The sequence below is a fragment of the Cryptomeria japonica genome, chromosome 1, assembly GCF_030272615.1.
Source record: "Cryptomeria japonica chromosome 1, Sugi_1.0, whole genome shotgun sequence".
NCBI classification, from domain to species: domain Eukaryota; kingdom Viridiplantae; phylum Streptophyta; class Pinopsida; order Cupressales; family Cupressaceae; genus Cryptomeria; species Cryptomeria japonica.
In genome coordinates, this window is record NC_081405.1 from 711,740,983 (window position 1) to 711,753,952 (window position 12,970).

General features: G+C 36.6%; 1 protein-coding gene across 1 annotated transcript in view; it reads right to left on the reverse strand.

The window, feature by feature from the left end:
- The window catches only part of LOC131062533 (probable inactive purple acid phosphatase 27), a 78,780-nt gene extending 69,480 nt beyond the window's left edge, over positions 1–9,300 (reverse strand). Inside the window, exons 1-3 of the mRNA XM_057996228.2 lie at positions 8,236–9,300; positions 1,434–1,521; positions 941–1,207 (exon numbers count right to left, since the gene is read on the reverse strand). Coding sequence (XP_057852211.1) covers positions 941–1,207; positions 1,434–1,521; positions 8,236–8,927 — 1,047 coding nt within the window. The 5' untranslated portion in view covers positions 8,928–9,300. The remainder of the gene's footprint in view (positions 1–940; positions 1,208–1,433; positions 1,522–8,235) is intronic.
- Positions 9,301–12,970: the final 3,670 nt, after the last annotated feature.

Here is a 12,970-nt window from a genome sequence, read left to right on the forward strand (position 1 = left end):
CAGAATACTGGTACCTGAGGTTTTTGGTTCCCTGCCTTGGTGGTCTTCATCTGCTTCCTCTGGTTTATTGGGTCTTTCCCTCTCTCTTTTATTTATGCTTGTACTAGGTTGTGGGTTCACCCTCATTTGTTTCTTCTTTTTTTTCTTGCATTTCTTGCTTTATTGTATTTGGTTCAAGTCTAGGGCCCCCTCCTTGCCCTAGTTCTTTGCTATTGTAGCTCATGTTCATTCCAGTCCCCTTGGCAGTATTCTTAGGCATTCATGGACATTAATATAATTTATTTCCTTTTTTTCTAATTGTGACAATGCCCTGAAGATACCAGTACCAACAGCAGTGCTTTACTTTCTTATTCACCTGAGGAGGACAGACACATGTCCAAGCAATCAAAGTTAGGGGTTAAAGAATCTCAACAGGCATCTGTTCCTGTTGTCAGACAAAATTACTTAAAGATATACATATTACAATGTTAGGTTGCGTACAAACAATCATTGCAGCAGATTGCACATCTTTTCCATGCATCTTTATACATCTAAAATGCTAAATGCGGCACTGTTCATTGCAAGTTATTACCGGCTGTTTATTTTCCTTCAATATTTTAGCACTGTTGCCGCTGCTAGTGTACCTCCCTAAATCATGCTATAAAGTATAGCTATACCTACAACTTACTTCAGTGGCATAAGGATGTTCCTTATGCACATAAGCAATGTATATGGAACCAGCAAAGCAAAGTTACCTTTTTTACTTTCTCCATAAGTACTTGGTCTGCAACTTGAAGATCAAGGAATAAACAAAGGAAGAAACTTTTTGAAAACCTTTCCACATATTGAAGCCAAGCATTTCATATTCTGACTTTTTCCCATATAAACATGCTTCTTATAGGTCCAAAAAAAAAGAATGTCCAAATGAACAATAGCTCAGAAGTAAGTGAAGGCTGCTTACCGCAGTAGATGATGAATCCACACTTGACAGATGGCCATATAATGGTGCATTCGGATTGGCAAATTTTAATGTTTCTGAGTCTGCAAGAATGCAAGGGAAATCTAACCCGCCACCAAAAAACATGACCATAATGTCCGTTCTGATGTTCACAACACGAGCAGATATAGTTCCACTACAGGTTGACCACAAGCACCATCTTCCTATGGACTTTTGACATACTTTCTTCTTGCATGTCAAGTAGTCGGGATCAGCTAACAAAAATTGAAACTACAGAAGAAACATGAAACAAAGTACAATCATCAACTGGATTTGCAGAGAAAAAAGAAAATTCTTGCCAATATCTAACAGTTAGCAACAAAAAGCATATAAAATGGATAAAAATATGCTTGAAGCTACAGCATTCCTGTTAGATCAGGAAAAATGACTAAGGCAAAGCATTTTTCTGCTTTTAATAAGAGGGAAAATACTTATTTGGCAGCATTGTAGTGCGTACCTTGAGGGGGTATTGACACAAAAGTGGAAGCCTTGCAACATCACCAGTCTCTACGTACATTTTTTTGACACTAGGGCAATCCGTGTCACTGAGACACACAAAGGCAATTAGCATAGTAGCTAGAAAATTTGCCTTTTTACTTGATCAAGTAATTTTCTATATCATCAAGTTCATACCAAAAATGAAAATAATGCATTGCAATGAAATACACATTTACATCACTGAAACAAAAGATGTAACCCAATTGTAAAACTGAATTTCAAGTCCATGACATTTTGTCAAAGTGATAATTAACTTCCATAATAACCAAGGCAGCAAGGGCTTTCATCTTATTTAAATATGGCTTCCATGCTGAAATTTAATGGATTCTACTCTCCATGATTAAGGGATAAAAATTTAGCATTAAATTCCTTAAATACATATGAAAGATGAAAATAAATACAACAAAACAGAGATCCTAAATCACATGAATAATGCATATCTATCAATCAACGAGAAAATAATTCGCTCTACAAAAAAGCCAGAAAGAAAATGAATGGATTTTTCCATCCAAACAAGAATGATGCCATACAGCAATCCTAGTAAACAATTAGCCTGCTTGAAGATGATAAGAGATGATAAGAAGTTAACACATCAGTTTCTATATTGGCATTATCAGATAGGGAAATTCAGATAAGTATCAGCACTACAACAACCAGATGAAGCTTTTAAAACACTCACTTTAAAGAAATCAGTTCATGAGGTGAAAACCAATTTGCTCAAATGCAAAAAAAAAAAAAAAAAGATTACGAAAACTCCAATACAACAGGTATTGGAAAAAAACTGACCTGCTGGATATTGAAATTTGAAAGGCAAAAACATATAAAGAGCATACATTTGTAACAATAGACCATAAGGACAAACAGACTCCCTTCAAACATTTATGAAGCCCTTAGGCAACAATTATTATCAGTTGCATTCCAAATGAAAAATAAAAAACTAGTTAAAATGGAAGCATTTAAAATAGCCAACCATGAAGGATCATTTTGCTGAACCTCGTGAAAATATTAACACAAGCACCTCTTTACCGCCATCTTATAAATGAGACATGAGAGGAATGTACACTGCACAAATAAATAGTAACTCAAAACAAGAGAAACAAACCAAAGTTTATGGAGAGAAACTTGTCAAACATGTTACTTTTCAGGACACATCATGACTCCTAAAAGAACATGCAAACTAACAATATGAACCACACAAGATTATCATAAGAATTGCAAAACTTCACGAGAATCACAAAAGGTGCTGAAGCTCAAAGAGGCCAGCCATTCAAGAGGTGATCAAAAGGTAAACCTTCAATGATAGAAAACAAGAAGTAAAACATATTTTAAATATCTTGAATTGGCGATAAGCTGTATAATTATGAAGCAAATGCTGGGGCAGTTTCCCAAAGTGGCTAGATGTAGTGAGATGTTGAGTCTGCTGCTCTTTGACCCCCTTTCTGATATGTGAGAAGAAAAGTTCTTGTGCATATTATCATTGAATCCTTCCTATATAAAGCATCTTTCCATTAAACTTGGGGTAGCCCAGCTTAATATGCTACTTCTGCCCTGAAATAGCTTGAGTAAGTTCAAGTTGCAGTTGATAGTCATCTTCGGACCTGGATTTTCATTGGTCAAACTTTTGACTCGTACATGCCATGTCACAATAGGCACACCCCCACGAAAATAAAATTGACCAATCATCAGTATGAAATTGACTAAACATCAGTATGAGTTAATAAAAGTATACCTACTACATCAGATTCGAGGAGATTGTGACAAAAAAAGAAAGAATACTACCTCCACAAAAATAAAATTGACCAAACATCACCATGAGATAATAAAAGTATTCCTACTATATTGGATAAATGTAGACTGGGGACTAAAATAGGTCAATGGAGCTCATATAATCAGCATAAATGCCATGGAGTTATTGACAGACATCTTATAACTTTGATTTCCATTAGTCAAACTGCAAGTTTTACTATTGGCTACCATGGCCCATGACATCCAACCTCTCAGATCTTTGTAGTTGTAAATAGATTCATTGAACTTGCAAAATAAAACTTGGCATTAGAGTTCTAGCATGGTGTTCTATTGCTCTTGTAGTTTCTTCATATAAGCACTTTGTATATTGTTATCTACACACTATCATTCTTTCATCCACTTCCATTAACAACATATTTGCATCTGTTTGAGTCGATGCTCCCCAAGTTTGCATCCCCTGCCAAATATGAGCCCATCAACCATAGGGGACATTTCAGGGACACAGGGACCAGTAAGAAACATCCCCGCCCATCCCCTATTTTACAAAAAAACCTGAAACGTACCTAATATGTACAATTCTTTCAGGGGATAGCCAAGGGGCATCCAAACATCCCCCAACTATCTTGGGCCAAGCTAGCTGTCCCCTATAACATACTCGGGCACATTTTTGTTACTTCTTCGTTTTCTAAATTACAACTTTTCAATAGCTGTCCCTTACCCCCATGTGGGGTACTACCCCTCAACCCCGCTGGAAGTGCTGCCCGCAGAACCCCACAAGACCACTGGGGGCATTGCCCCCAAACCCCTGCCAACCAATAAGTCTGATCAAGTAGTAGACCAATGATTAATCATGATCACAAAATCTACAAAATACACATCCCCTGTTGCAGATTTCTGCATCTTCACAGTTGAAGTCACAGTCAAGGATTATCTTGTTTCATACATTGGACAACTTCTTCAGTATACAAGAACTGCAAAGACAAGTTGGCAGGATACAGTCATTATACTGCTAAATATGAATTAAGTCATAGTCAGCAGGAAATGCCACTTTCATAATGCAAAAATGTATCAATCATGCCCTGCACAGAACTCATACAACAATCCCATCTATTAGTATCCCAGCTGAGGTCAAATTGGAACATAACCAGTTATCTTTTTACTTAACCATTCCTCGTTGTTAATGAGTTTAACAGCAGAACATGCACTCTTGAAGGCTTCAGGAAAACTTCAATAACAATTAGGCATGTCGTTATTAACTCATGCTCATAAGTCATATATATATATATAGAGAGAGAGAGAGAGAGCCATAATTCCTATCCAATTATCCATAGTTGAGCTACTTACCAAAAACAAAAACTTGCCAAGGCCCCAAAAAAAAACTCAGTGAAAACTCGGCAAAACTCAGCAACTTAAAAAATTTGCTTAAATTTAATTAGAAATGCATTTTTTTTGCAAAATTCAGTAAGGAGATGCATCCAATGAGTCAACAAATGAGTACACAAAAGAAACAAGCTGAGTCTAGACTCTAGATATATTTGATTGATTTAAATGCAAATTGGGTACAAAATGGCATCCTCTTGTGGAATGCTGATGGCTGATAGACTGAAACAAAATGAAATAGCAAATTGTTTTTGTAAAACTAAAAGTAAATACTACATCAAAACATTTTACATCTTCCTCTTCCCAACTCTAGTGAAAATTAGGTGAGAGATAGAACTAGAGGGTCTAGTCCTAGGAGTCCGATGTGGCTCCTCCACCTCGCCAAAATGATGTTGAGGGTAGCACCCCTCGCGAGGGTCTAAGGGTGAGAGAGATATGGGTAGAGAGATAGGTCTAGATCTTGGGGGAGAGAGAGTGGTAGAGAGAGGGGATAGAGGAAGAGTGATAGGGAGATAGATAGGTTTAGAATTTGGGGGAGATAGAGTGAGTGAGATAGAGAGAGCTAGAGAATGCTGAAAGGAGCCTACTGATTACTGAAATTTGACTAAGTCTGAAAATATAGAAGATCTTCTAAAACCTAGGATTTGCATAATAACTCCTAGAGATCTGAAACCACTCTCAAACATCCTATCAATACATACATGAAATATATTTCACGTATATATTCTGATGAAGAGAATTAGACTAACTTGAAAAAAAAAATTAGATGATTTTTTGATGTGTTTGGATCTCTTTTTTTTATGCAGCCAAGTGTTTGCTAGATACTCGCCGAGTTTTTGTGAAAAAATCGCCAAAAACTCGGCGAGATTTTGTGGCCAGTCAATGGCGAAATTACTCACCTAAGCCAAAAACTCGCCAAGTTTTTGGCGAGTAGTGCATCTATGCAATTATCCATGCTCACAAAGAATCTATAACGTCTATGATGAATGCCTGATCAATGTTATCATATAAATATTTGAAACTTCCTTATTTTTTTAATAGCTATCCCTTGCCATCCCCTAACAAATAACCTTAAAAACCATCCCAGAAATGTGTCCCCATATCCCTGCCATCCCCATCCCAGAAACTTGGTGGAGCATAGGTTTGAGTGTGTTGTCTCTTAGGCACCCCATGGGCCCAAATCAAGCACAAAGTCCCAATTTTTTTATTAGGGGAAAAACAGGTTTTGAAGGGACCCGAAACCCTTTACAACCAGAAAAAGATAGGATCTGAAATCCTCAACTAGAAAGTTGTCCGAATAAAAGGAACAGGAAAGCACCAGACAAACATGGGTAAAAAGAACACCCATAATACAAAACAACAAAGTTGCAGAAAGAACAACCTACAACCAACCAAAAACCATCCCTTACCCAAGAACCATCAAGGTTTACATTTAGAATTGCTCTTATGGGATCGGAGAATCATATCAAAAGAAGGCTTAAAGGACTTAGCTTTTTTGCCTTTAACAGAAATCCATCCCTCTTCCACATGCACTGCCTTAACATGCCAATCCAGCGCACCAAAATCCTGAGAGTGAGAGCCAGCAACCACTATCTCAGCCTCACCAGAACCAACGGACAGCAAAGGCAAAACCCCAGCATCACCAGTCCGCCTCAATCTGACAAACACAGCCTCACCAGAACTAGCAGATGGCAAAACCCCAGCATCAGCAGGCAAGTCAACAGATTTGGTAGAAACAGGAGTACTAGCCAAATCATTATCACCAAAAGAAACCTCCTGAGTCTCCTTCACATGGGAGACATCGGGAGACACATGCACAATTTCAACAGCCCCGTCAAGAGAGACAATCGGAGGGGATGCCTCAAAATCCTGTGGTTCCAAAGCAACCACCTCAGAAAAACTCTTAGGTTGATCGGGTAACTTCGACACCATATAATGTTGTACCGATGCGCCTTTCCACCATGTAGCCTTAGTTGCCATTTTCTCAAACCTACAATGCTCAGCAGCATGCCCAGTTTTAAAACATCTTCTACAGCGAAAGGGAATCCCTTCATAGTCCAAAGAGTGGACCCAAGTATCCTTCGAAGAATTAAGTAAAATTTCAGCAAGCAGCCCATTTGAGATATCCAGGTCAACAAGTATGCAGACAAATGTGGAGTGGAAAATATCAGAGGATTCAGGATCCACCATCAGAAAATCACCAAGCGTATCTCCCACTTCCTCTAAAAGAGAATCATTCCATAAATGAAGTGGGAGATTAGGAAGCCGAACCCAGGTCGGAATCTTATTAAACATTTCAGTAGAAGGGTTAAAATCAGAGTGCCAAGGCTTAATCATGAACAAAAATTTATCCTCCCAGCTAAAAAAGTGATCACATAAAATTTTGTCTCTGTCCTAGGCATTATCAAACTTTGAAACGAAAAACCCCTTAGCCATGGGGAAAATATGAACTTTACCCGTGATAAGAGGCTCCCAGTGTTCAGATATCCAAGCGTGCAGCTGAGGAAGAGAAGGCCAAAACCCCCTAAAGCGGCAGATCGCACCATGTAAAGAGAGGATAGAACCATTATAAACAATTTCCTCTGCTGTATCATCTTTCATATTGACAGATATGGCCTTAGTAACCGGAACGAACCCACCAAATGGTCTAGGTCGTGGCTTCCAAGTCACACCAGACCACACACCAGCAGCACTGGGACAAGAGGACACCGGGGAGAAGCCCATCACACCCAAAACCCAGCAGGAGCATCCAAGGGCCGAGAGGCATCAGACTCCCCCTGGACATGAGGATCCACACCGGGCGCCGTCCAAGCATCGCCCTGCACAGCCAACGCAGCAGCAGAGGAGACGCGAGCAGAGGAGGAAGAGTTGGAAATTTTTTGGGCGGGAGACATCGCAGACCCGTACTACACTTCTTCTTGGTAAGCTACCAATGTTAGCACAAAGCCCCAAGTTACTTCTACCTGCTATGGCTCATTTCGTTCAATGTTTGAGTGACTGTACTTTTCAAAGTTGTATTTCGCTGATAAAACCGCAACTTTAACTATTGGGTTCGATGTCAATATATAGTTCCTCTCCACTAAATCAAACTGTCCAAACATCACTATGAGTTGATTCTTCCAAAAAAAAATTATCTACTTGTTCAATGATTGTTCCTAAAGGTGTGCAGGATGAGAATAAATTCTCCATGATTTGTATGACTGTCTTGGATTCAAAATGTGATTTTAAACGTCTGTGGCATTGGTCTTACACTTAATATCATCGATATAGAAGACAAGTTAAAAGAATGAGTGTTTTATCCTTGATCCATAATTACTAATTCTACTTAGCTTGCTTTTCTTCCCATTGATAGAATGGCTACCCCCATAAGCAAAATCTATATATAAAACGTAGAGTTCTTTATTTAGGTGAAAGAAAGTGTAGTTGACAGTCCACTTTAACTTATAAGAACTTCCTTGTGGAAACCCACAGTAGTATTTCTAAACAGCATAACTGCATTTATAATAAAAAACATACCCATAAACGCACAACTACGCATAATTTGCACTTAAAATTCAACGTATGCCATTTGGGTCAGTGAAGAAGAAGCTTCCTTTAAGGCTAAAACAAACAAACAATTAAATTAACCCACTTACTTGACAGAAGATGGGGAAACAATTGCAATCCAATCACTTGCGAGAGGCGTGAGGACTCCACTGATTGTTATATCCAACTCCTGGACATCCTTCAATGGCCCTGGAGGATCCACAGACAGCTTCAGATAAGGATTGAAAGTGGGACAACTCACTAACTCTCTTCTTGTAATAGAACCAAATAAATTTTTCTTCATAAACCCATGTTCATCGGCATGCCCATTTCTTCCCCTGTGCCAAGAGTTATCGCTGCCCCCGTCTCTCACGCATTCGGAACCCACTATCAGAATGAGCATAGATGCAACGAATATATGCATCGATCTCAAAATTCTCTTCCGAGGATACCCGTTTGCCCCCCTGTACCACAATTTATTGCTGCCGTCATGCCCTGTGCGTTTAGAGCCCAGAACCAACATAAACAAATATTCAATGTATATATTTATTGTTCTCGAGATTATCTTCAGATGATACCCATTTGGTCTCTTGTCCCGGAATTTGTTGCCGTCCCCAGCTTTTCTGCACTCACAATTCTGTATCATCGCAAGCATATATTCAATGCATAGATGCATTGTTTTTAAAAATCTGCTCTGAGAATACCCATTTAGTCCCCTGTACCAGAATTTATTACTGAACCCATATCTGATGTATTTTGACCCCAATACCAAATTGAAGACATATACACTGTAAATTTCCATTGTTGGAGCAACGATATTTTCGACATGAATACGGAGAAGGATTGGTTTGAAGGGCTAAAAGACATATAGGAGTACGTTGTAGAATGTATAAAATAATGAAGAAAAATTGGAATAGTGCAAGGTGGCGGGCAATGTACTAAAACGGTGGGTGGAATACAGAGGAAGAATGGACACAGCTGTGTTGGACTGGTCACGGGCTCGACTCCTGTTCTTGATTTTTCGCTTTTTGGGGGAGGATTTTGCACTACAATTTTGTCTGCTTATGATCGATAGGGTCCGTCAATACGGTTCGCGGACAAGATATGCTGTAATTGTCATGTGCAGCTCGATTAGGTTCACATGTCGAACTATTTTATCTATCAAGTTTTCATATGGCAGGCTTTCTAAAAAATTCGTTGGCCTGTTACCTCAATTAATTCTCTATCATTGGAAGGACTAAGGATGGAATCTTCTACAAATAGAACTATCAATTGTAGGTTGCTAAGTGGAATCTTGTGTGCCTTTTGTTGGTTTCTTCATTGTTAAGTTTGGTTTCTTAGTCTGTTTGGTTTTGGGGTGCCATTAAAATGTATTCATTCATTAAATTTTCTTACATTCATTTATCATGTAATAAATTATATTCTAGTCGTGATTTTTTCTAATCCTTGAATATATCAAATTGATTTTTTTAAGATAATAATAAAAAACAGATAAAAAAAATTGAAAAATGAAATAACAAATTTACAAGTGGTATAGTCTTGCATAAGTTAAGCTCATGGCATCACCTTATTCTAATTGCATGCTCATTTATCCTCGAAGATTTGGTTGTGGTCACTAAATCCTTCATTCACTATCCTAGATCAAATATGTAGGTGCAAACATTACTAGGGTCACTTCCTTAATCATAGATCTAAACCTTAAACTTTTAAAATTCGGATTCAGAATATTTTTTCTTCACTTACTTCTACTAGTCATTTTGAGTTGACCTAGCACATGTTTGTGTTGATTTGTGTACTTGGTTGTATTTAAAGTTGTCCATTGTTCACTTAAATATTGGCTTGATTTATGTAAGCACTTGTCATGGAGCATTTATGAAAGCATCATAACCACATTATCGAAGGATTACATCAATATGAATCATCCTAGGTCCATTGCATGCTTACTTGTTGTCTTTCATATTTCACTAAGCACCCTAAATTCAATTTATCCAAGGGTCTAATTGAGGAGACATGACCCTCACAATTGAATATATTCTCTATAGGTGTTTCTAAACATTATATGTCCCTTATTATGTTTAGACTGCACACAAAAGCAAATAGGTTTAGACACTGCAGCTATGTTAAATCATGTCCACAAGTTATAGATTTAAGTCTACTAACACAATTGTAGTCAAGAGTCCCAATGAATGGAATTCTTGCATTGCACAATATGTAAACTACCCAACAACATCATACAAGAAATGAGGGAACAACATTCAAAATGGATGAGAATTGAAATATTGTATATAATAATCTCAACTGTTAATTACATGTATACTAATCCTCTATGACAAATGCACTATCACACACTAGCTCAACTTCACACACTAGCTCTTGTGCTTGCAAAACCCACTTCCAAAGCTTTCTAAACTAACAATTGCACATTTGTGTGCAATGGGTACGCTGAAAAGGTGTGGAAGGTCAATCATTGAAAAATTTGGTCTATTTTTTGTATACTGAGAAGGGGTAGAGTGAGAGAGATAGGGCTAACAAGATAGAGAGTTGGGATAGAGATAAAGATGGAGATGGAGAAGGAGAAGGAGATAAAGATGGAAGAGACATATATATAGATAGGGGAAGAGAGGGAAAAAAAGAAAGATAAAGATAAAAATAGGAAGCAATATATAGCTAGAGGTGGAGAGAGATATGTGGGAAAAAAGAGATGGAAATATAATAAGATAAAGATGGGGGAGAGATCGGAATAAATATGGAGAGATGGAGATAGAGGGGTGAAGAGATATAGATATATATATTTAGGAAGAGGGAGAAAGGAGAGATAGAGATAGAGGGGTAGAGAGAAAAGATAGAGGTAGAGATGAAGATAGAGGATGAGAGGAAGATGGGGAGAAATAGATAAAGAGATAGAGAGGGTTAGAGGGAGATATAAAGATAGAAATAGGGAGATTGAGATATATAGAGGATGGAGAGGGAGAGATAAAGACAAATATTGATGGGAGAGAGAGAGAGAGAGAGAGAGAGAGAGAGAGAGAGAGAGAGAGAGAGAGAGAGAGAGAGAGAGTGATAATAAAATTGGGCTAACAAACTCTAAATGCATAATCATTTAAATACCAAAAAATGAATAAAACATGACTTTATATTTACATATGATATATAAATTTAAAAATTAAAAACTAAACATATATATTTTTATCTCTTACATATAAGAACCCTAAAAAAGAAATGTCACCTTTTTTGTCTCAACATTATTTTGACTTATATAATATGTTTCCAAATAAATATAATAAAAAAAGACAAAAGATCAATATTGTTCTCATAAAATACACTCTAATAAAAATATAGGAGATGATGTATAGACAAGTAGATAGAGGGATATATAGATAGAGATGGAAAGATAAAGATAGAGGGGGCGAGATTGAGAGATAAAGCGGTACATTAGAAATTGGAAATATAAACAAAATATAAAATCCAAAAAAAAATTGGTCCAACAATTGTAGAGTGAATGATTATGTGGATTTGTAGAAGCTATTATCTGCTTTTAAGTAGAATTCTGTAATTTTTTTGTTTAATAGATTTATTAAAAAAAAAAAATGTCTACACTAATTATACAAGATTACTAAGGTCAATTAGGAAAAAAAATTGGCATATTTTTGGCATACATTTGTGCAATACATGAGATCAATTGATAGGCCATTTAACAAATGATGTTTATAAAATTAGTCTTAATGGAGAAATTAATGATGTATACTCATACATAGATAATGGAGAAATTAATGATGTATACTCATACATAGATTGAAACAAAACCTCAGAGAGAGAGAGAGAGAGAGAGAGAGAGAGAGAGAGAGAGAGAGAGGAAAAAAATAGAATGAGATATAAAGAACAAAGAGAGAGGATGAAACAAAGAGAGGGATGTAACATCTAACAAAATCCTCTTCCATGATGTTATGGTGGATGTCATACCCTATTATAGATCTCATATTTTGGCACAATTAAGGAGAAGATACGAAAAAAAATTGTGTGACCAACTTTATAAATGTTGATTACATTTGCAAAATATTATAAATCAAACATAAATATAATTAAATTTTTAAATTTTTAAATAGATCATATTTTAAAACTAAAATCACATTTCAAATAAAATATTTTAAAATAAAAAATAAACTATATGAAAATTGTTAAAGCTAAAATTTTAACTTCTATATTAAAAGTTACAAGTAAAATTAAATTTAAAAAGTTAAAAATTAAAATGAAACTTTTAGAAAAAGCAAAACATTTTTTGATTTTGATAATGTAAAATATTATTGAAGTTGTTATTTTAAAATTAATTAACGTTTTAAAGAAAAATATTTAAATAGTTGAAAAGCAAGCTTTTGCAGCGGTGAAAGTTGTGAAGCGGTTTCATTTCTATGTTTTGAATTCACACTCTAATGTGTATGTTCCAAATACTGCAGTGAAGACAATCCTCACCCAACAAGAAATTGGATTGAGTAAGAGAGCTTCTTGGATTGTGAAGGTTCAGGAGTATGATATTGACGTCAAACCCACTAAGCTTGTCCGAGGGCGAGGATTATGCAAGTTGTTGGCTGAAAATACTTCAGAAGGAGAGGTTATTTCAGAGTCTGGATTACCTTTAGTTTTGTTCGTTAGCACCACAGATGATTGGTTCACTAATATAGCCTACTTTCTCACATATGGAGAATGTCCAGCTTACCTCACCCCTAAGGAGAAAATAACCATCACGTTGAAGGCAACCAAATATATTATCTGGGTAGATGTTTTACACAAAAAGGGAATCGATGGTACTTTCCTAAGGTGTGTAGATAAAGAGCAAAGAAAGAAGATTCT